General features: G+C 42.6%; 1 protein-coding gene across 2 annotated transcripts in view; it reads right to left on the bottom strand.

Moving 5' to 3' along the window:
- Positions 1-16,108, bottom strand: part of foxk1 (forkhead box K1) — a 133,316-nt gene extending 117,208 nt beyond the window's left edge. The window contains exon 1 of one of the 2 annotated variants that reach the window (XM_038819982.1): positions 15,671-16,108. In XM_038819982.1, the coding sequence (XP_038675910.1) occupies positions 15,671-16,083 (413 nt within the window). In that variant the 5' untranslated portion in view covers positions 16,084-16,108. The remainder of the gene's footprint in view (positions 1-15,670) is intronic. The other variant, XM_038819983.1, reaches the window with a different exon arrangement.
- Positions 16,109-25,787: the final 9,679 nt, after the last annotated feature.

Raw genomic sequence — 25,787 nt, 5'->3', positions numbered from 1 at the left:
GCTTTATGCAGCACGAATAAATTATCATTGTATACCTAACCTGATTATCCTCACAAAAAGTGTGAAACCTGTATTTTGCTTCAAGAAGGTAAATATTTCAATAGGTCTGACACATACAAACACACAGAAAGCCAACCCATTCCATTTGGTTTTGTTGATTATACTGTACAAAGGCATGCACACCGAACACAAATTTTACCCACAGAACTAAACCAGGTTTAAGCAACTGGATTCCATTCAAATTCTCAATCATTTCAAGTTAGCTGTAGGCATAATAATTTGTATGCACAAAAATGGATGTAGGCAAGTTCGCCGACAATGTTTACTAGCTGACAATTTGCGATCCACTGCTAGTAAATTTGGCATTTGCCAGAGGGACACCATTTCAGAGCAGACAAATGTGGTGCTACAGCAAGGATTTGATGAAGTAGCTAGAATGGGTACTCAACTATTTTCCTGGAGTTCAGATCGAAAAACTATTCCAATTCAGCAGTGAGGAATCAATGGGAATTAGAAATCGGCAGGAAAGTAGAGCTAAATCCAAGGTCAGTCATGATCATACCGAATGGCGGAGCAGGCTTTACGGAACAGAAGGTTTCCTCCTGCTATGTTCTGAGGCAAGGCCAAGTGAGGAGCTACTTTTGATGTGTACGTTCAACACAGCAGCCCCAGGGTGGGAAAATAAAACACCAGTCACTGTACTTTTAACTACTGCACATATCATGTGCCTCACATGATCATCTTGACTAAAAAGACATGGATAATTCTATGAAATTGTCTATAAACTACCATTCAAATTTACTCAAAGAAAATATAACAGTGTATCTACAGTAATCATAGAATGGTTACAACACAGAGGGCAACCATTTGTCCCATCGTGTCTGAGCTAGCCCTCAGGAGCAATTCATCTTCTGCCTTTACCCGACAGCTCTGATTTGGTTCCTTACTCAGATAATGAACCAATTCCCTCCTGAAAGCTTCAAATTGAACTTGCCCCAGCCACGCTATCAGGCAGTGCATTCCAGATCATAACCACTCACTTCGTGAAAAGGTTTTTCATGTCTCCCTTACTTTTTTTTTTAAAAAAACCAATTACTTGAAATCCGTGCCTTATTCTCGATCTTTGCACCAATGGGAATAGTTTCTCCCCATCTACTTTCTCCAGACCCCTCATGATTTTGAATTACTTGATCAGCACAGTGGGCTAAATTGCTGGCTTTGAAAGCAGACCAGGCAGGCCAGCAGCACAGTTCAATTCCCGTACCAGCCTCCCCAGACGCCGGAATGTGGCGACTAGGGGTTTTACACAGTAACTTCATTTGAAGCCTACTTGTGACAATAAGTAATTTTCATTTCAAATCGCCTCTCACCCTTCACGAAGGAGAGCAGTTCCAACTTCTCCAATCTTACTACATGGCTGATGTTCCTCATCCCTGGAACCGTTCTCGTGAATTTTTTCTGCATGCGCTCTAATGCCTTCACATCCTTCCGAAACAGAGGTTCCCAGAACAGTTCACAGTACTCCAGTTGAGGGTGAATCAGGATTTTATACAGGTGTAACATAACTTCATTGCTTTTGTACTTTATAACCCTATTGATAAAGCCAAGGATTCCATGTGCTTTATTAACAGATTTCTCAACCGGTTCTGCCACCTTCAATGGTTTATTCAATGGACAGCACAGTAGTTAGCACTGTCGCTTCACAGCACCACATTCCCAGGTTCGATTCCCGGCTTGGGATCACTACCTGTGCGGAGTCTGCACGTTCTCCCCGTGTGTGCATCAGTTTCCTCCGGGTGCTCCTGTTTCCTCCCACAAGTCCCGAAAGACGTGCTGTTAGGTGAATTGGACATTCTCAATTCTCCCTCTGTGTACCTGAACAGGCACCGGAATGTGGCGACTGGGGGCTTTTTACAGAAACTTCATTGCAGAGTTAATGGAAGCCTACTTCTGACAATAAAGATTATTATTATACTCGTATACATCCAGGTCCCTCAGCACCTGCATCCCTTTTGGAATTGTATCCTTTAATATCGTCTCTCTACATTCTTCGTGTCTGCGTGCTTTTCCGCCGAGTGCTTCAGTTTCCTCCCACGGTCCAAAGACTTGCAGGTTAGGTGGATTGGCCATATTAAATTGTTCCGAGGTGGGTTACCAAGATATGGCGGGAGATTGGGCCGACAGAGGGCGTTCTTTCAGAGGGCCGGTGGTGACATGATGGGCCGAAATGCCTCATTCTGCACTGCAGAGATTTTATGATTCCAATCATAATGAATCATTTCACAATATATACAGAGCTTAAATATTCCTCCTTGAATTATAGAAAATAATACAGTCCTGTTTTAAAGCATATTGTAAAACAGGATCTGAAACAAAGTGGAAGTCATGATCAAGCTGCAGAATTCTGGTCAAACTATTACTCAAGTATCATCAGTGCAGATGATTAAGAAACATAGGAAAATAAGGTCATCCAATCCCTTTAGGCCTGTTCTACATTCAATTCGATCATGGTTGACCTCCATTTTAACTCCACCTACCCACGACCCCCAGCCTCAACAGCTTTTTGTAATAACCAATAACATGTGTGAAGATTTGTTAACTTTTCACCAAATCCCTTCTCCCTCTCTTGACGGCTTCACAAATGACAGAAATACTGCTCTGGCTCTCCCTGAGATAAACTTCTAAAATCCATCGAAGCTTTTAGTTATAAGAAAGTGGAAAGCGAAATATATCTACAGCTCAAGCACAGCTTCAAAGCATATGGAATATAGAACATACAGTGCAGAAGGAGGCCATTCGGCCCATCGAGTCTGCACCGACCCACTCAAGCCCTCACTTCCACCCTATCCCCGTAACCCAATAACCCCTCCTAACTTTTTTTGGACACTAAGGGCAATTTATCATGGCCAATCCACCTAACCTGCATGTCTTTGGACTGTGGGAGGAAACTGGAGCACCCGGAGGAAACCCACGCCAACACGGGGAGAACATGCAGACACCACACAGACAGTGCAGGTATTGTAAAAGACAAATCAAATGTTTAAACTGAATGCCTCCACTTGTGAGCAAATTAGCCAATGTTAATACATAATAATAACCTTACTAATAATCTTTATTAATATTAATAATCTTTATTGTCACAAGTAGGCTTACATTAACACTGCAATGAAGTTACTGTGAAAAGCTCCTAGTCACCACATTCCGGTGCCTGTTCAGGTACACAGGGAGAATTCAGAATGTCCAATTCACCTAACAGCACGTCTTTCAGGACTTGTGGGAGGAAGCTGGAGCACCCGGAGGAAACCCACACAGACACGGGGAAAACGTGTAGACTCCGCACAGACATTGGCCCAAGCCAGGAATTGAAACTGGGCCCCTGGCGCTGTAAAGCAACCATGCTAACCGTTGTGCTACCGTGCCACACATCAAAAGAGAAAAAAAATGCATAATTAAAAGACAAAATATTTTGTGTTCCACACAACCTTGGCCCTCACCTTACACTGCAGTGAGAGTCTCGCATATTTACCATCAACAGCATTAGTTCAATATAAAACTGTCCACAGAGAGGCTGCTAACTCTTGTTCCTTTGCAATCACTGATTCATTGATCTTAAAATTGTTCATGTTAGTTTTCAAATAGTATTCCACAAGTAGGCATTCCAAATAGAGTATAAACGAAGCAACATTCGAAAAAGCTCGAGTGTACCAGCCTAATCTTTCAGGTCACTTCTAAGACTGTCCTACCATCACTAGGTGGGAAGAATGTGCAAATCTGTCACGGAGGGAATTGCAGCAGCCAATCTATGCACAGCAAAATTCCCAAATAACATATGAATAATCTGTTTTTAATGGTGTTGGTTGAAGGAGGAAGTCTTCTCTGCTCTTGTCCAAACAATACCCTGGGAAATTTCACACACGCCACAGGTAGATCAGAACTCAATTTAACATTTCATCCAAAAAGACAGCACCCCGACAATGCAACACTCCCTTTTGTACTGCACTGAAATACTAGCCTAGATTAGGTGCTGAAAATCTATAGTGAGACTTAGTGAGGAGGGGTGGGGATGGTGGTGGAAGATAATTCACCTTCTGCAATAAACTGTTTGATCTTTGTTCAGATGTGCCCCCATTGCAGTCTAGAGATTCTTCGAGACAAACCCGTATACGCCAAGGTTCAGTGGCAATGCATGTCTCTGACCTGACCTTCACATTCGTTTAGATATATTAGAGAATGGAAACTAACTGCAATAAGAGCTGTCATCTTTCATTATAAACGATACGACCACCTTTTCACTCAACAACGTAATAGTTTTTGAAGGTCATGGTCCACAAATACTGCTTCATGACATACTTTGTGGAGAGTTCAGCATCTCAACTTGTACAATTTCTCAAAGGAGAATACAACAAAAAGAGCAATTACAATCTTAGTCAAAGGAGTAGGTTTTAAGCAGGTCTTAAAAGGGAGGGAGCTGGAGATGCTGAGAGGAGTAGCGAGAAAATTTCTCGGAATAGGGCCTAGTTCGTTAAAAGCAAGATCCCCCAATCACCAACGCAATAAAGAATCATTTATTGTTTTGATCAGAGTAATAAGAACCCTGACACTTGGATTAATATCTATTAATTTTGTTACCATCTGTCTGAACCAGTGAAACAGGCAAAAAGGGCACTGATTTAATGTCTCATCAGAAGGATGCCAGCTCCTTCAGCATAACAACGTAGTGTCAGTCAGTTCAGATTATCAGCTTCGGTGAGGTTCAGAAATCACTGATGCAGTAGCAAGATAGTTACCAAGATGATAGATACAACATACTGCCTAGTGAGTGAATGCTTTCTAAAAAAGTGGCTAAAAATATAACTTGCATTTGAATCCGATCTAAAATGTGAATCTACTCCTCTTTGAAACATTTCTGATGGACACCCCACCCTTCTTAAATTATAAAATGAATAAAATGAAATAAAATCAAAAAATGCTGGAAATACTCAGTAGGCAACAACTCTTTCTCCCTCCACAGGTAACACATGCCAGGTTAATAACCTTTCATCAGTTTCAACAACAGCAGTTTCTGATCGAATTCTGTGACATGCTATGAAGAGTTAACCATATTGGTGTGAGGGCTGCAGTCACAGGCTAGGTAGAGACAACGGATTTCCTTCTCGAAAGGAAGTTTGATTGAAAGGTCATTGGTCGGAAATCTGAACTCTGTTTCTCTCTTCACGGATGCTTCCAGACCTGCCAAGTACTTTCAGCAATTTTTGTTTATATATATTTCAGATTTCCAGCAACTGCAGTAATTTGTTTTCGTAATCAATGAAGTAAATGGATTGCCTAAATTGAGCGGGAGGCCTGATCAAGGAAGACAAATTAAATCATAGTTGCTTATTAACCCAGTTCTATTCAAAATCTTCCAGTGCAGCAATACGCAGGCGAGGTCATCAATTGATGTATGGTTACTGTGGTTTATTTGTATCTAGCTCTTCATTTTTCCAGAAACACACACACCCTGCTACTAATCAAACTTGTATAAGAGCAAGAAATGTAATGCCAAAACTATATTTTTCTCATTTATTTTTTCAATCTCTTTTAAAGTTAAATGAATGCAGAAGTTGCCCCCCCGCAACAAAAACCTGAATGATCAGATGATCAGATAAGTTTTCCATTTCTTTCACCAAGACTGGGAAGTGAGATACAAGGAGGTTAGATGGTACAAAAGCGATAGACACTGGTATTGTAACCTCAGCCAGAGTGTTGAGAAGTCTGCTTGACTCTTAAGAATTCTATATGAAATGTATTCATTTGGGAAGTCTCAAACCAGTTTTTAAGCAAGCATAGATTCACATTACAAAATCGTCCAATGTTTGGTTGGCAACTCCTCAGGATCACTGGCATAAAAACTGGAAAATTGTCACACAGTACTGGGCATGTAGAATATAAATGAACAGAGTACGTGATACTGACAGAGTGAATAACAAAAGTGTTTCCTTCCCCAGCATTATCATCCCTCATATCAAAGAGAGTTGGGATAAAAGGTTCTTTTTCGGAATGGCAGCCGGTGACCAGCGGTGTCCCACAGGGTTCAGTGTTGGGGCCGCAGCTGTTCACCATATATATTAATGATCTGGATGAAGGGACTGGGGGCATTCTAGCAAAGTTTTCCGATGATACGAAGTTAGTGGTCAGGCAGGTAGTGCTGAGGAAGTGGGGAGGCTGCAGAAGGATCTAGACAGTTTGGGAGAGTGGTGCAGGAAATGGCTGATGCAATTCAACGTGAGAAAATGTGAGGTCTTGCACTTTGGAAAAAAGAATCCAAGCATAGACTACTTTCTAAACGGTGAGAAAATTCATAATGCCAAAGTACAAAGGGATCTGGGAGTGCTAGTCGAGGATTCCCTAAAGGTAAACATGCAGGTTGAATCTGTGATTAAGAAAGCGAATGCAATGTTGTCATTTATCTCAAGAGGGTTGGAATATAAAAGCAGCGATGTGCTACTGAGCCTTTATAAGGCTCTGGTTAGGCCCCATTTGGAGTACTGTGTCCAGTTTTGGGCCCCACATCTCAGGAAGGACATACTGGCACTGGAGCGTGTCCAGCGGAGATTCACACGGATGATCCCTGGAATGGCGGGTCTAACATATGATGAACGGCTGAGGATCCTGGGATTGTATTCATTGGAGTTTAGAAGATTAAGGGGAGATCTAATAGAAACTTACAAGATAATACATGGCTTAGAAAGGGTGGACGCAAAGAAACTGTTTCCGTTAGGCAAGGAGACGAGGACCCGTGGGCACAGCCTTAGAATTAGAGGGGGTAAATTCAGAACAGAAATGCGGAGCCATTTCTTCAGCCAGAGAGTGGTGGGCCTGTGGAATTCATTGCCGCGGAGTGCAGTGGAGGCCGGGACGCTGAATGGCTTCAAGGCAGAGATAGATAAATTCTTGATGTCGCGAGGAATTAAGGGCTACGGGGAGAATGCTGGTAGGTGGAGTTGAAATGCCCATCAGCCATGATTGAATGGCAGAGTGGACTCGATGGGCCGAATGGCCTTACTTCCACTCCTATGTCTTATGGTCTTAAACAACAAAAGTCGTCGAGAGAATAAAAGCCAGGTTATCCTGACTTCCATCTTCAAATGTACAGTAAGAAGTCTTACACCATGTTAAAGTCCAACAGGTTTTTTGGAATCACGAGCTTTCAGAGCGCAGCTCCTTCATCAGGAGCCAGTGATTCCAAACAAACCTGGTGGGCTTTAACCTGGTGTTGGAAGACTTCTCACTGCCCGCCCCAGTACAACGCTGGCACCTCCATGTTGCATCTTCAATGTAGAATATGGAATTGGTTCTCTACAGAGATGCTCGCTGCTTGGTAAGAGAATTATCTCAGGTAAAGCATCTATGTTACACCTGCATAAAAGTATTCACAAGATCAATATTTATACTGATATTTATATCATAATTGTAACCTTTAGGCAGCACGGTGGCTCAGTGGGTTAGCACTGTTGCCTCACGGCGCTGAGGTCCCAAGTTCGATCCCGGCTCTGGGTCACTGTCCGTGTGGAGTTTGCACATTCTCCCCGTGTTTGCGTGGGTTTCGCCCCCACAACCCAAAGATGTGCAGGGTAGGTGAATTGGCCACTCTAAATTGCCCCTTAATTGGAAAAAATGAATTGATAACACTAAATTTTTTAAAATAATAAAATAATTGTAACCTTTAAAGGATGAGTTTAGATCTCTGAAAAAACAACAGCAACGATCTCTCACCGCAAAACAAAAGAAAGATAAATAATGAAACACTGCAACAAAAATCTCCACACTGTCGACAGAATTCAAATCCTATCTTTGGCTGGCATTCAGATTTTACCATCTTCTCCCGACATGTGGTGCCATGTTGGCAGCCAAGATAAAGATGCAGGTCTAGGAACTAGGCAAGAGAAAGGTTTGACAGGGAGACTTGTATCATTCAAAGAGGCACCTTGCCAGTGGGTGAAATTCCTTGCACCAACAGAAATACTATCAACTTAAATGCTGATCTTTCTACACAGAACGGTGGTAACAGGAAAGAGTATGATGAGGGAAAAATGCAAACTGCAGATACAAAAATCATGTAGTCACGCATTTCAAAGCAATGCCAGTGTCAAAATTCAGCAGCCCGAGGGAATAGGTCACAGTTATGCATTATACCACAGGTCACAATTTGGGCAGAAAATGCATGATCTGAAGACTCAAACTCCAAGCATTGTGCAAAAGGTCAGTGGACCCCAATCTGAGTAAACTCAAAGTAACTGGATGCAAGCTGCTCCAGTCTTGCTGTGTAAGATGACTTATAAATGATTTCACACACTAAGAATTGAGCAATTCACATTCCAGCTTAGAGTCTGACCACAATGCAGGCATGTCTAGCCCTGCTCTGACCATCAGTTTTAAAGGCATTCTCCTGAACCTGGCTGAAGTGGCTATTATTAAACAAGGAGACCAAACATGCTCTTTAAGCACAAAGTCAAACCAGATTCGCTCAGCATCTCCACACTTATGGCAGAGAATACTGGATAGATTAGCAAAATAACTTTTAGCCAATGTTTCCTTCCTTAACCCAATGCACTGGAACCAATTATTCTGCCATTCCTGCTGAGATCGATACCAAGTAGGGAAAGAAGAATGAACTTGCATTTATAAGGAGTTTTTCATGACCTCATATCCAAAAACATATCACAGCCATTTAAGCTCATTTTTGGAGTGGTGACAATTGTAATGTGGAAAGCAGCAAATTTGCTTACCACCACGGTCACACAAACAGCAATGCAACAATGACTAGATTATGTGTTATAAGGACATTGGTGAAAAAATAAATATTGATCGGGAGAGACACTTAAGTTTAACATCTGACTGTAAATTAGCATCACAGAAAGTGCAGCATTGCCCAAGTACTGCACTATCATGTCAACCTAGATTGCGTGCTCAAGTAACTGGAGCAGGGCTTGAATCTATAATCACCGTTTAATACCTTTGGCTAAGGTCAAGCATCAGATCCAAGCCCAAGGTTAGGTGCAATGATTTTTTTGCCAGCTTGGATCTTGTAGGTCTCTCTTGTGGAGACCAGGAATTGGATTCAATTTGAATTCAAGTTGTTTTTGGAGCAAGCAATGAGATGGATTAAGGGCTTGCCCTTACCACTCTGCACATTGGCTTTGTAACTTTAAGAATGGAACAAAACGGGTCTCACCCCCACAACCCAAAGATGTGCAGGGTAGGTGGGTTGGCCATGCTAAATTGCCCCTTAATTGGAAATTAAAAAAAAAAAAGAATGGGGCAAAGATTAAAAGAAAAAGAATAAAAATCATTGTTTAACGCAAGTGAGTGCGCTCCCACTGGGCCACAGCTAAAGTCTCTGGTCTGTAGTGTGCCCAACCTGGTAAACTTACTGCACATTGGGGTAGCCTCATTACAACATTATTGAAATGTGCTAAAATCATTTGCTGCTAATTAAGGGGCAGAACAATAAAAATCACTAGTTGCACCCAGTTACATAGCAGGCAACGTAACTTTCAGTGTACTTTGCTCTTTTAAGCAAAAGCAAATAGTGAAGCTCTTTCCTCTGGTAGGGACCCAAAACAAAGGGACATAAATAATCCTTAAAAGCAGAGCTCATTTCGTTCGGAGTGAAATGAAGAAACATTTCTCCCCTACACAACATGCAGTTAAAACCTGGAATTCTCACCCCAAACGGTTATATGTGCCAAGTCCATTGAAATTTTGAAGATGAAAATCAACGGATTTTGTTCGGCAAAGATATCAAGGTACTTGGAAAAAAGAAAGGTGTTAAGGTCCACATCAACCATGATCTAATAGAATAGCAGAACAGGGTTGAGGGGATTAATGGCCGCCTTCTGTTTCTATATTCCTGATACTAACACTAAAACAATGGAACTGCCAAATTATTGTACGTCAAATTAGAACACTGAATAAACTTACTGAGCCATGAATCTCTTGTTCAGTTATGTTTCACATTTAGTTTATGGTCTGACAGTATGTATGTTAAAATTAACTGTGAAACCTTATTTCCGATTGTCAGTATTTAATTTCAAACATCAACAGTAGATAACCCACATGCAATAAAGTTCAACTGAGCTTTGACCTCAATAAGGACACAATGTCCACAGACACACACAATGCTTCAATATCCTATCATGATAACATGCACATGTCTAGCGAATCTCATTTTTAAAATGCTGATTAATGTTCTGTGCATCACCCTTCCTGTTGAGGATAGCCAATATCCCATTTTCCAAATGTGAAAATAATAAAATATATTTAATATGATGTTTCAAAATTTTATGGCGTATTTGACAAAATGCCACAGTAACAACTCAATATGAAACCATGAATGAAGAATATAGCTGGAAGCATACCCTACACTTGACAGTTTCCGTATTTCGATGCCTTTTGCTACACTCCAAATCCATTAGAACGTCATTAAAACATCAGTCATCCATAATTCTCTACATAGACCAGCACAAAGTGTATCCATTACAAGGAGACATGGAAGAATGCATTTTATCCCTGATGGCATGAGATAAGCACGCATGTACTGATAATAATTTTCAATCAGTACTGACATTTAAGATATAATGCATTCATTCACCAGAACACATTTGAACTGCAATATTACATCTTCACAAATCACTTATGCGATTACCATTAATTAAATAGGAATAGGACTATGACAACATAATTTTAAAAAACACAATCTCTTAAGTCTGCAATCCAACACCAGTTCCAAATCATCTGTTTATATGAGTAAATACCTGGAATGACAAATTGATGCAAGCTGAAACCTCACTGGAATTCATTTTCTCAGCTCTGCCGAAAGGTCATTGACCAGAAATATTACCTCTGTTTCTCTCTCCACAGATGCTGCGCTATCTGACCTACTGAACATTTCCAGCAGTTTCTGTTTTTACTTCAATGGGGTACCAATAGATCAGCCATCAAAATCAGAGGCTCCAGAATGTGGCATTGAAGCCACTCAGTCTGATTTGGATAGTTTTTATTTATTGGTTTCACAGTTTGAAATTGGTGGACCTGAAGGTTTTAAAGTGACATTATTGCACACCTGGTTGGCTGGATAAATCTGGAATTAGAACATCAATACTTGTTTAAAAACTCAGGATAGATGCAAACTAAAGGAAAGATTAAATGAAGCATTGTGACCCATTTCATGTATTTGGAACACACCTACATGGCCCACAAAGAATGAAAGGCTTAGCCTCTGCGACAAACCACGCACTGTTTGAACCTACAGACTATCTAGAGATACTCAATTTGTTTTAAAAAGACAAAGTACCATGGTGATGGACCCAATTACTCCCAATTACTCCCATGCTCCTTCTCAGTCTCTTCAGTTCCCTACTTCATAAATTGCAACTCATCTAAAATGGCACAGGAACAGTATACTGTGGGAACAGTCTCATGGTATGGCAACTGCTCGGCCCAGGACCGCAAGGAACTTCAGAGAGTCGTGAATACCACCCAGTCCATCACACGAACCTGCCTCCCATCCATCGATTCCATCTACACCTCCCGCTGCCGGGGGAAAGCAGGCAGCATAATCAAGGATCCCTCCCACCCGGCTTACTCACTTTTCCAACTTCTTCCATCGGGCAGGAGATTCAGAAGTCTGAGAACACGGACGAACAGACTCAAAAACAGCTTCTTCCCCACTGTCACCAGACTCCTAAACGACCCTTTTATGGACTGTCCTCATTAATACTACACCCTGTCTGCTTCATCCGATGCCAAATGCTTATGTAGTTACATTATATTGTGTAGCCCTATTATGTATTCTCATGTACTTTCTTGAATTCTGTTCAATTCCCTTTCTTCCAATGTACTGAATGATCTGTTGAGCTGCTTGCAGAAAAATACTTTTCACTGTACCTCGGTACACGTGACAATAAACAAATCCAATCCAATTCTTTCCATGTTCATCAACGTTCCATCCCTCCGATCCAATCCCTCCATGCAGTGGCTTAGTAGCAATTTCATAAGTGGGTATTACCACACATCAGCACAAAACTTATTTTCCTAGGAAGAAGTCTGCATTAATGCCTTGATAAAATGTTGATTTCAGACTTTGTTTGGTGGCGTTACCTACCATCATTTAGAGTCAAGTATTACATACGAACTGCACAAGACAATATGTCCTACTAAACTGGACAAATAAATTAGAAGAGTGTCAAAGAATTAGAATACAGCTTTGACACTGTAGTAATCTATTAAAAATATACTTGTAACTTGCAGCTTTGCATTTTTAATATTTATACATTCCTCAATTGATTGTTTTAACACAGTTGTTAACCTATTAATTTTACCTGGATAAGCACCTTTGCTTAAAATGCCAATAAAAGGAATATTGTTATATGAATGAGTTAAGAACTTGTTGATTATCAACACAGGAATTTTGGTCTCAAAATGAATCACTAATCCAAAACTATAACAAGTAGCGCTTCAGTACAGTAACTTCCACCTAGCCCTATGAACCATGTCTCGGGATAGCTGCCCACATCACCATGCTGTTGTGTTACAAGTCATTCAGCACTAGTGGAGTAAGAATCTTCATCCCATAAATTAAAACTGAATTTTCTCAATACCTACTTCATTACATGCTGCTACAAATTTGAGTATACACTTGCCTTAAAAAAAGTAAACGTGCACCCTCTTTCACATTCATGCTACCACAACTTTATCGCACCCGATTTTGTACAATTCCACATTACTGTTACATTATGACACATACACTGAAGAAGTCAGAACTGTGACAATCACTGGTCGTTGATCACTAATTTCCAAGAACTAACACTCAAAGAGTACAAGTTAATACTTCCCAACATGTTTTTTAGAATCATCAAAAACTAAAACTAGAAAAGTATGCAACACAAAGAAAATGGCAATTTTTTAAATTCATGATCTGGCATGACTGACATTTCTTGTCCATCCCCCAAATGTTGTGGTGGTGCCAAGATTTCTACTTCAACCACTGCAGTTTGCACGAATAGACAGCAATGCAGGCAGCTCTGCAAGTCATTTGAAGAAAATGTGGAGAATCTGACTGAAAAAATGAAATGGTCAGTTTTAGCAGGAACTGGTTTCTATTCCCCCCCCCCCCCCCCCTAGAAAAGACCTAGAAATCTAAATAACAGCAAGCACTGGAACATGTCTCATCTCTTTCCAAGAGATCCCCATCCGATTTTCTGCACTCAAGGACCTGAGAAGTATAGAAATGTATCGACCATTGGGGAAAAAAGGGAGCTATGACAATAAAGGGATCTTCATCAGGATAACCATACAAGTACGGCGCAGACAGCGGACTAACAGGAGACCACCTGCCCATCTGCATAAATGCAAGTGATGTGAAGAATCTGTAAATAAATTAAATGCAAGGGCATTCAAGCACACAAGACAGACACTAGCCTCAAAATCACACAGCAATATTTGCTGGCTATTTAATGCTTAGTTATACCTGTACAGGCAGGAAGCTTTCATTATTCCAACTGTAAAAACACCAATAAACACAAGTGTGTGATCTTAAAAAAATACACAGATATATGGTTTTAAAAATCTAATACATCTTCCTTATTCTAATACAGCTTATTGATTGAGGGCAGAAGACATGTGCATGTTGGTACAAATTCCACACACGTAATCAAAAGCAACCAAGTCCAAGAAGGGAAAGTCCCTCAATCAAATTCTGAGAAATTAATTATTTTCAGAAATATTTAACTTCTCTGCAAATGGAAATTATTCACAGGCTTCTAGTGAGGGGAGAATACCAACAAAGATGAGTTAAAAACACAGCATAAAGTTTTATACCCGTTTTACTAGTGAACTCATTGACGAGCAATCTTTTCAAACAGCACTGCTAACCACCTAAATCTGATCCTAACAATCTATCTTTAGAGATTTGAGGTTACAATATAGCCTCATTTCAAAAACAAAGCATCGTGCTCCTTCAATTTACTGAAGTGGCACATTAAACTATAATAACCGCTCAATGCTACTCCAGCAGATTTAAATCTCAATTAAAACAAAGCTCTTCTTCTCAGATTGGAAAAAAATCCATTTTACTGGATGTTGCTTGAATCAGTACAGATAGCACAGTGGTTGCTTCACATCTCCAGGGACACGGGTTCGATTCCCGGCTTGGGTCACTGTCTGTGCAGAATCTGCACGTTCTCCCAGTGTCTGCATGGGTTTCCTCCCACAAGTCTCAAAAGACATGCTGTTAGGTGATTTGGTGTACCCGAACAGGTGCAGTAGTGTGGCGACTAGGGGCTTTTCACAGTAACTTCACTGTAGTGTTAATGTAAACCTACTTGTGACACGAATAAAGATTATTATTTTTATTGGAATTACACTTCATCTCGGCAACAAGTGAAAACACATTTAATTACAGTTGTTAGATCATGAAGAAAGTTTACCAGTCCTCATTACTAAATAATGTGTTTTTATTAGAAGGAACTGGATCTCTAAGAACATGAGTTTTTACTAGCATTTCGTATTTGCTTAGCATGACAATGTGTTCCTTGCCCTTTTGTCAGTTTGGCTCAGTTTATTTTGTTTGAGTCTGAAGGTTATAGATTCAAACTTCACTATCTAAGGTAGGCGAACAGTCAGTGCTATACTGAAGGAATGCTGTGCTTTCAGAGTTGCTGAATAGGTAGGTAGAAAAGGTCCTGTGGCCCTATTAGCATAACTGGGGAATTTTCCCACCATCAGGACCAATATTTACCCCTCAGTGCCACTAAAAACAGATTATCTGGTTATTTTTATCTCACCGTTGTGTGCAAATTGGCAGGTCAACAGGTTATGTCAGAAGTAGTTCACAACAACCTGTGCAGTATTTCAGGAGGTCCAGAGTTCATGAAAGGCATATAAATGCAAGTTTTATTTTCCCTCGGGGGGGGGGGGGGGTTCGAACTGCTTCTCTTGTTTAAATCTATTAACTTTATTCAATACACACACACCCCACAAAAAAGGTCAGGAAATATTTAAATATTTACAAACCATGAAGCGATGTTCTTACAGGAAAAGATAAAATCGATTCATATTTTAAAGCAAAATATGCAATTAATAATTCCAATGGAAACTGGTTTCCTTTTCATTGATGTACATGCAGACCAGAGGTACTGAATATTTCATTTGGTTGCTGTGCTGCATTTCCTGACAAGCTTCTTGTAATAAAAGGGCTAAGTGAAGGGCCATGGAAGATAGGATGACCTGCTCAGTGAGTTAACATTTACTCCCAAGAAAAAAAATCAAAACGAATATAACAAAAGGACTGGAATTCTGGAATTTCTCTGAGCAATATATAAAAACTCTATTTTTATTTAGCTCCATGTGTGGATTTCTCCTCCCAGCCACAGCCCTGCTCCCTCCCCCTTTCTCCAAACTTGGCTCTGACACGCTGTCTGCTCGCTGTGTTTACATTAGGTGCTTGGGGCCTACTCGCCAGGTGGAAGTCTCCGCCCTCGAGTTGTCGAGGAGCCGGGTGACGCAGCGACCAAGCCCGGCTTCGGCTTCAACTCCCACCCCGGTGTAGGCCTCGTTTTAATTTTGGACGCCGGGGGTTTGTTTTGATTTTTGTTGTTGTTGTTGTTTATGCCGCACGCGGTTTACTCACTGTCGGGGCAGCAGCAGCGGCGGGGCGCCCCTCCTCTGGAAGGCTCCGTCCACGAAGACACCGTTCTTGCCGAGGCATTTCAAGTAGAAGTGCGGCTCCTGGAAGGTGATCTGCAGGTGCCGGCGGGAGATGAAGCTCGAGTGGCCCATGTTCACGTCCACCGGGCCCTGGCTCGAGTTGCGGCCGATGGTCACCGACTCCTGCCGCATCAGGTACTCGAAATCCCGGCCCTCGAGCTTGGCGATCGCGGCGTCGGGCGGGGCCTGCGGGTCGAGGCCCAGCTCCCAGCGCACGGCGCCGCTCTTGAGCTGACCGTGCCGGCTCGGGCTGCAAGGGGCCGATTTGAGAGCCAGCAGCGCCCGGGCGCCCGTGTCGTCGCCTTCGCTGTCGGAGGGGAAGAGAACAGCCTGCATGGCGCGGTGGAGGGAGGGTAGGGGGGTGGGGTGGGGGGAGAGCGAGAGAGCCGGGCTCCAGGGGGAGAGGAGGGAGGGGGGAAGGGAGGGAGGTTCCAATCCCTCTGGAGAATCAGTGATCGCGGCCAGGCACAGCCTGCAATCGGCGGCTGAGCAGCGCCTTGTGCCTCCCGTTAGCGAGAAGTCATAACAAGCCGGGGGAGGGGGAAAGAGGGAAAGAAAACCCGGACCGGAATCCCCTCCACCGCAGACAGACGAATTAGGAGCAGCAGGGAGTGGGCCACTCGGCCCTTTGAGCCTGCTCGTTCTTTTCAATGAGATCGTAGCTGATTTGATTGTAACCTCAACTCCACGTTCCCTCTTAACCCCGATAACATTTTTCTCTCTCCCCCCTTGCTTATCAAGAATCTTCTCTAACTCTGCTTGAAAACATTCAAAGACTCTGCTTCTTCTGCCTTTTGAGGGAGAGTTCCGAGGGCTCACGAACATAGAATCAGAGAATGCCTACATTGCAGAAGGAGGTTATTCGGCCCAACCAATCCGCACCAACCCTCTGAAAGAGTACTCTAGGCGCACCCACCTGTCCTATCCCCGTAACCCCACCTAACCTGCACATCTTTGGACTCTAAGGGTCAATTGATCATGGCCAATCCACCTAACCTGCACATCTTTGGACTGTGGGAGGAAACCCACGGGGAGAAAGTGCAAATTCCGCAAGGTCACCCAAGGTCGGAATTGAAGCTGCCTCCCTGGCTCTGTGAGGCAGCAGTCCTATCACTCTCGCACCGTGCCGCTCTCTGATAGAAATTATTTCTCCTAATCTCTGTCTTAAATGGGCAAACTCTTATTTTTAAACAGTGGTTCCCAGAATTAGATCCTCCCACACAAGGAAATCTCCTCTCCACATCAACCCTGTCAAGATCCCTCAGGATCTTAAATGCTCCAATCAAATTGCCTCTTACTCATCTAAACCCTTTAGCGGACACAACTCTGCCCAACCTTTCCTCGTAAGGCAACCCACCCATTTTATGTATTAGTCAAGTAATCTTCCCTGAATTACTTCCAATGCACAACAGGAGTTAAATGAATAAAGAATTTGCATTTGTATAACACCCTTCAAAACCCAGCGGCCATCCTGAAACATTTTAGAGCCAATTAAATAGTTTTGAAGTGTGTCAGCAATGTGATAGAATTCATAAATTCCATTCAGTGCAGAAGGAGGCCATTCAGCCCATTGAGTCTGCACAGACCCTCTGAAAGAGCACCCTACCCAGGCTGATAGTTCTACTGTATTACTTGCGAAGAAATCGGTACAGAATATCAAGACAATCAGGAGTTAATGTCACTGGTATTACTTAAAAAATTGAAAAAACCCTGCTTAATCCTTGTTTTACATTTTTATAATATTTAATTATATTCCTTTTTTCCATTTTCGCTCTGTTCTTTCGTGAAGTCTTTAATTTATCCAGTGTTACTTTCTCATTGTGTTGGAACCCTTTGTTAACTCAGCCAAGTGACAGTTCTTCAAGGGTAAGTCCAGACAGCGGAAGGTGTTGGGCTACTTGATTCGGGAAGCAGCACCAATAGGCCTGGCATGCAGTCAGCCAACGTTCATATGCATATTGTCATCAGCCACTGCTTAGCATGCTAGCAACAGGATTATGACCCAGTTCTGATAAAGGAATGATGATACATGTTCAAGTCAGGATGAAACACCTCTAACAAACAGCATTATTGGAAGAATCTTCACCACAAGAACTCCTGCGGTTCATGAAAGTTACCTGTCCCCACTTCTCAAGGGCAATTAAGAATGGGCAATAAATGTTAGTCTTGTCTCACGAGTCTCACATCCCATGAGTGAATAAAATTAGTCAGGACTGCAACACCCTGAGTTTTTTCCTTTTTCCCCTTCCTTCCACCAAAAGCCTATTGTGCTATCGAACTGACATGCTGAGTGACTGCGTATTATCGAAAGGTGCAGATCTGGTGAGCTTCATGTATGCCAGCGAGCCATCATTTCTTGTGTGTCAAAATAGTTGTAACTTCTTTCTGTCTTCCCGATATATATTTTTAAAATATTTTTATTCAAGGCATTTAACATATGAATACAGAATATCAGAAGAACAAGACATCAACCACAACCCTCCAACCCCCCTGGCACCAGCACCCTGCCACATCAGGCCTTCCCCATTTTAACCCCCTTACCACCCCACCTCCTGCAAAATCCCCCCTCTCCCTTGCTGACTCCTCCGTTGTCCTTGAAGAAATCGATGAACGGTTTCCACCTCTGGGCCAACCCTTCTACCAACCCCCACAGAATGAACTTAACCTTCTCCAATATCAGGAATTTTGCCAGGTCGCTCATCCACATCTTCCGCTTTCGGCGGCTCCAAATCCCGCCAACCCAACAAAATCCGTCTCCGGGCTATCAGGGAGGCAAAGGCCATTACAACAGCCTCTCTCCCCTCCTGGACTCCTGGGTCTTCCGACACACCAAATATCGGCACCTCCAGACTCGGAACCGCCCTCACACCCAGCACCTCGCACATCACGTCCGGGAACCCCAGCCAGAACTCCTTCATTCATGGTACGCCCAGAACATGTGGGCGTGGTTCACGGGCCCCCCGCGCAACGCTCACATCTATCCTCTACCCCCCTCAAAGAACCTACTCAGCCTCGCCACCGTCATGTGGGCCCTATGTACCACTTTAAACTGGATGAGGCTAAACCTTGCACACGACGAGGACACGTTCACCCTCCGCAAGGCCTCTGCCCACGTCCCAGCCCACACCTCCTCACCCAGCTCCTGCTCCCACTTGAACTAATATCCTCCACCAGGACGCCATTCCTCTCCATCAATTCCTTTATAAATATCCAATACCCTCCCTCCCCTATCTCATCCTTGATAACAGCTTGTCTTGCAACATCAGAAGCGGCAGCCCCAGAAAGGACGGTACCTCTCTCCTCACAAAATGCCTCACCTGCAGGTACCTACATCTATAGAATTATAGAACAGTACAGCACAGAACAGGCCCTTCGGCCCTCGATGTTGTGCCGAGCACACCCTACTTAAACCCAGGTAACCCGTATACCCGTAACCCAACAATCCCCCCCATTAACCTTACACTACGGGCAATTTAGCATGGCCAATCCACCTAACCCGCACATCTTTGGACTGTGGGAGGAAACCGGAGCACCCGGAGGAAACCCACGCACACACGGGGAGGACGTGCAGACTCCACACAGACAGTGACCCAGCCGGGAATCGAACCTGGGACCCTGGAGCTGTGAAGCATTGATGCTAACCACCATGCTACCGTCTGTTCCCCTTGGACAGCTCATACAATTCCCCCAACTTCTCCAGCCCTGCGAATTTGCCCCCTATAAACAAGTCCCTGAAATACTCTATCCCCACCTGCCGCCATCCCTGAAACCTCGCATCCAGCCCTGCCGGCACAGACCTATGGATGTTACAGATTGGCGCCCACAATGGCATACCCTCCTGGCCATAATGCTGCTTACACTGCCGCCACAACTTTAAAGCCTACACCACCACTGGGCTTACAGAGTACCTGGCCAGAGAGAATGGCAAAGGTGACAACAACAATGTCCTCAAACGTGTCCCCCTATATGACGCCGCCTCCACCTACCCCAGACTGACCTTTCCTCCAAAGCGCACATATTCACCATCGCAATATTCACCATCCAATCGAATTTATTAAATTCGGCAACGCCAGTCCTTGTCCCGTTCCAAAAAATTCCACTGCACTCACGGGGCCTTTTCCACCGACACAAACTCTGAGATCAACCCATTGACTTTCCTAAAAAAAAAGATTTAGGGACAAAGATAGGGAGGTTCTGAAACACAAACAGAAACTTGGGCAACATCGTCATTTTCACTGCACACATCCAGCCAGCGACAACGGCAAAACGTCCCACCTCTTAAAATCCGCCTTCATCCCCTCCACCAATCAGCTCTGCACCAGCTGAATACCAAGGCATCTGAACCTCACCCCTCGCCCCTCTACCCTAAACAGTAATCCCCTAATCTCCTTTCCTGCCCTCTGGTATTGATCAGGAACACCTCACTCTTTCCCTTGTTCAATTTATATCCCGTAAATTGGCCAAATTCCCCCAAAATCTCCATAATTCCCCCAAAGCTGCCCATCGGGTCTGAGATATATAATAACATCATCGGCATATAGTGAAACCATATGCTCACCCCCCCCCACTACTCAATCCCTCTCCAATCCCTCGCGCCCTAAACGCCATTGCCAAGGCGGAAAGCAATAGGGAGAGAGGGCATCCCTGTCTCGTCCCACGGTATAACCCAAAGTACCCAGAACTCGCTCAGTTCATCCGCACACTCGCCACCAGTACCTTGTACAGCAGCCAGACCTAATTCACAAACCCCTGCTTGCCTCCTGATGGTGTTTCTCAGAAAGACCATTATTAATTTCATCGATCTTGGAACCTACGTTCGCAACTGTCTGAGGGAACAGTTTCAACCACTTTACAATGTCAGTGTGCTGTTTGTGTCTTGGAAATGTTTCTTTTTGCAATGAAGTGCTGAATGTTGCTATGGCTAAAATATAATCTTTAATAGAACAGTGAACTTCCAAGGTAAAACTGGTGCAAAACCTTTGCCTGCATAAAGCTCCAATGGTATTTCATTATGTAAAGGACTATAAAACATTTCAGTGTAATTGACACCACATAAATTAAGGAAATATCTTTTCAGTGAAACTTTATTTTGAAATAATGATAATAAAGATCTAAGTGACAGTGCGTGTGTATTTTCAGTAAGATTGAAGAATGAGATTTTGACAAAAAAAATGAGAGTTTGCATTTGACAGAAAAATAAACTAACTTAGAAGCAACAGGGTTTCAAAGAGAATTAATCCAATTCAAATGGTAGGACAATTTGAATGATATCTAGTGTACCGACACTCTGGGCTAGTGCATGGTCAATTCCAGCCACACTTGACCTGGAGTCACAACACAATTTAATTCATAAAAAATTCTTAGAAAAATACCTAAAGTCTTTGGCTCTTGGCTGCCCAATAATTACAGTCACCAGGTGTGTAAGTTTAAACATAATTACTGTTTATTTATAACAAGAACTATCGTGAAATATGCAGCAAATGCAACTGGTTAACTATTATCTAATTTCTAATCCCCCACTTTAACTTGCCCCTACCCTCTATACACATAGACACACACACACACACACGAGACAGAAAAACACAGAGGGGGGAGAGGGGTGAAAATAATAGGTAAAAGGAAAAAGTATTGGGCAGCACGGTGTGCAGTGGTTAGCACTGCTGCCTCACGGCGCTGAGGTCCCAAGTTCGATCCCGGCCCTGGGTCACTGTCCGTGTGGAGTTTGCACATTCTCCCCGTGTTTGTGGGTTTCTCCCCCAGAACCCAAAGATGTGCAGGGAAGGTGGATTGGCCACGCTAAATTGCCCTTTTTTTAAAATATAATTTTTATTGGAATTTTTTACAGAAAATATAAAACGTAACGACAAACAATGAAATGCAACAAAATAACCCATAATAACTGTAACACCCCCAGACCGTATCGACGCATGTATCCCATCCCCCACCTCCAACCCCAATGAACAACAGAAGAACTTAAAAATAAATTTAAATTAAATAAACAAACATAGTCATCGTCCGCCGCTAAATTGCCCTTTAATTGGAAAAAAATAATCGGGTCCACTAAATTTATTTTTAAAAAAGGAAAAAGTCTTTGTTCCAGATGGTTGTCTTTAAGAACACCTTTCTTCAAAGTTAGCTTTCAGATCCAGGTTTCTGTTTTCAACTTGTAATGGTTTCCCTGTAGATTCATTCATTCAGGTTCTCTATAGGTTCAGAAATACATCAACTCACAGCCTTTCTGAAGGGAGCGGGTGCAGATCCTTGTCCTTGTACTTCTAGGAGTCAAACTCTGCTTTCCTTAATTCCTGGAAATCATCCACTCCGGTAGGATCCAATCACCACCTGTTGCCAGTCAGAATATGGCCTTTTGGCCAACTCATTGGCCAGCAGCCAACCAATCGTACCGAGTCCCACCCTATCTCTTGGGTGCTTAAAAGTCTGTGTCTTGCTGTCCAAAGCTAGCAGCACCATGTACTATGTTGAAACTTCTTGAATTCCTCCTTTACTTTGCTGCTTGGCTTAAAGATACATGTCCATTAAGCATCCATGGGTCAAAAATGATAACGCAAAAAAAAGAAGAAATAAGGGAATCAACAGGAAGGTCCCTTATACCCAGGCATTTTCAAATTAATACTAAGCCCCAATTTGCTCTGTACAAGCATACATATCATTGTAATGATAGTAAATAGAAAATATATCGCAGGCTGATGCACAAGTTCTGTACTTTTCACAAAAGTTATTATCACCCTTCTATTTAGAAATGCAACATGGTGTTTTTGTATTGAGTTCTTTTTCCTGAAAATAGAGTTTACGTTAGCATATAATTCCATGGCCACAGACAATCCTCCAATATCTTGGCAAAACAGTCATATTACATCTGGGAGCCTTTGTATTAAGCACCAGCAAGCATTAGAGCATGTAGAGGACCTCACAATGAAGGCAATTCTGCACGCATCTTTCAGGAGAAACCATGGATCAGTGGTCGGTGCGGAGGCTGATTATTTTTCTGTCCTGTGTAAGGACACTGAGGCCAATTATAGCATCCCGCATATAATCATCTTATCGTTGGCATGCTTTGAACCTGAAACTTTGGATATGTTTTGTTCAGTCCAATCATCTTCTGTTTTCTGTGTAATTATGTAACATTGTTAGATATCTGTGGTATGTTGAATCTTGCGGAAGATAAAAAGAATTTCATTTATACAGCGCTTTACAAACTTATGAACGTACGAGTTAAGAGCGAGTTGGGCCCCTCGAGACTGCTCTGCCATCCAATAAGATCATGGCTGATCTAATATGCTCACAACCTCAGGAATTTACAAAGCACTTTACAGCCGATGAGGTACCTTTTGTAGTGTGGCCACTGTTGTCATGTAGGAAGCCAATTTGAATACACTATCTTCCAACATAAGAACTAAATAAATAAATAAACTATTTTAATGGTGTTGGCTCAGGAATGAATATTATCAAGGCCACTGGAGAGAACTGCCCAACTCTCTTAAATCCATCCGAGAGGGCAGACAAGGACTTGATTTAATGCCTCTTCCTAAAGAGGGCACCGCCGACAGTGCAGCATTCCCTCAATCCAAGCCTCAACCTAGACTCCGTGGTGAAATCCCCGGACTTAAACCCATAACCATCTGTTTCAGAGGTGAGATGATGTCACATCTCACACTAATTTTGAATGGATTTCTATCACTCACAATATTAATCATAAATCAACATGGAGAGCAGGGACCAAATTCAAACACATTCCATTTTCAGATCAACAAACGTTCTCCATGCACAGCCCAATGATGGGTGGCTTCCATACTAATTCTTAAAGGTATTTTAGAAAACATTTTTAATAGTTGAAAAGTTAAAACTACTGAAAAGATTGGGGTAGTTTCACTGTTTGTGACTTTGGGTGATGCCAGATGATGGTTTAATGGCAATTTAAACTATTAATAAAATACCATTAAACTGTAATACTAAACTAGTGACCGCAATATTAATCCTCTGTTTAATTCAGTACAGTATTAATGATACATTCACTGCTTCTAGCAGAAAGCTCTTACCCAGGGCTCAAATATCAACAGCCACATTAGGCGTGTTTACATGATGCTATCAAGCTCTGGTTTCTTGGTGTTGAAGTGCTCATCATTGAAACGGGACAATTCTCAACATTAAAATGATCAGAAAACAATACCGTTTATTTACTGTATGCTTTCCTGCAACACTTTCAGCATGATTTCTGACTGCTATCATTTTGCTCCCATTTTGTTTTCTGGCCTCCTCTTGAAAGATGTGCCCAAAGGTGCCGTTCTTTTTATATCGCTGACATTTCTACAGATTGGTTGATGTCCTCATGCAAACACTCATTATTTAGACTCAGTCATGAATAACGGCCACTAGGGTGATGTACCGGTGAGAGGGCAGCCAGCATCTGAGGAATCATGCTCCCGTCAAGGAATCAGCAGCCACCCCCCCAACCACCCCCCAAACGAGGGTAAGGAAGAAAATTGGCTGGGGGACGATAACATATAATTTCTTTTTTTAAAGATATAAATTAACTGAAAACAACTGGAGAAAGAATGGACAGAATGGATCATGGGCCGACATATGGGAGTGAAATCTGTACCAAGGTTTTACGGCGTAATTGTCCACCTTGCTGTGAGGTTGACTGCATTATCCAATTCCCAAAGCTCTGAGAGCCTAAAACACAAAATGGCCACAAATCTTCACGGATTTGTATTGTGGAGCAAAGAGATATGGGAATCCACGTACACCAACCATTAAAAGCCAGTAGACAAGTGCAGAAAGTGGTCGGAATGGTTAATGAAATGTTGGCTTTTATCTGAAGGTCTCTGGAATACAAAAGAGAGAAGTTTTACCTCAGTTCCATAAAGCCTTGGTGAGACTCCGTCTGGAACTCCATGTTCAGTTTGGGCACTATGTCTTAGGAAGGATATATTAACCAAGAAGGAATGCAGCACACTGCTTCTAAAGTGTTACCTCATGGTGCAGGCACCTACCGCTCACATGGCTTGACAGGATGGATGCGGAAAGGATATTCTCTCTTGTGAGGGTATCTAGAACAAAGGCTCACTGGTTAAAAATAAAAGGTCAACCATTTAAGACAGGTGAGGGACATTTATTTCTCTCAGAGGGTCATGAATCTTTGGAACTCTCTTCCTCAAATGGTGGTGGAAGCAGAATCTTTGAATATTTTTTAAGTCAGAGGTAGATAGATTCTTGATAAGCAAGTTGGGGGGGGGGGGAGAAAGGTTAACGGGGGTAGGCAGGAATGTGGAGTTGAAGTTACAATCAGATCATCCATGATGGTATTGAATGGCGGAGCAGGCCTGAGTGGCCTACTTCTAATTCATGTGTGTGTTTGTATATGTAAAACAGTGGACCTCCCTCGACCTGCGAACAATGGTATTTTTGCTGCAATGCAACCAGCCACCGATGACTTTTCAACTCAAAAACCATTTATCCTAAGGAATTACTGGTGGTCAGTAGTAGAACCATTGAATCGTACAGCCCAGAAGGGGGGGGGGGGGGGGGGCTGGGGGCTATGTTGACTCTGTGAAACCGTTATCAAATTAGACCCGCTCTTCCTATTGTTTCCTCACAGCCTTGCAAATTTTCCAATTCCTTTTGAAAGTTACTATCGAATCTGCCTCCGCAACATTTTCAGGTAGTGATTTCCAGATCTTAACAACTCGCAGCGTAAATAGATGTTTCCTCATCTCCCCTCCATTCATTTGCTAATTATGTCAAATCTATGTCCTCTGGTTACCAATGTTTGAGAGCATTCACACTACCATAGCATGTACAACTGTGTAAAACTGCAAGGTTTAATCACGGTAAATGAGTCCAGAGGTCTATTATGAGCCTGTTTCCTCTTAAGCACATCCTCCAGTCAATTTGTGGTTAATTGCTCCTCTGTAGATTGGTAGCTGTTAATGAGACTCTGGCTCATTCCCAAGGTCAGACATACGAACAGGAAGCGTTCTTTCTTTCCTTTTTGTCGAGGACTGCTTTGCCAATGTAAC

The sequence above is a fragment of the Scyliorhinus canicula genome, chromosome 15 (genome assembly GCF_902713615.1).
Source record: "Scyliorhinus canicula chromosome 15, sScyCan1.1, whole genome shotgun sequence".
In the NCBI taxonomy this organism is placed as follows: domain Eukaryota; kingdom Metazoa; phylum Chordata; class Chondrichthyes; order Carcharhiniformes; family Scyliorhinidae; genus Scyliorhinus; species Scyliorhinus canicula.
This window is presented reverse-complemented; position numbering and strand designations above follow the sequence as displayed.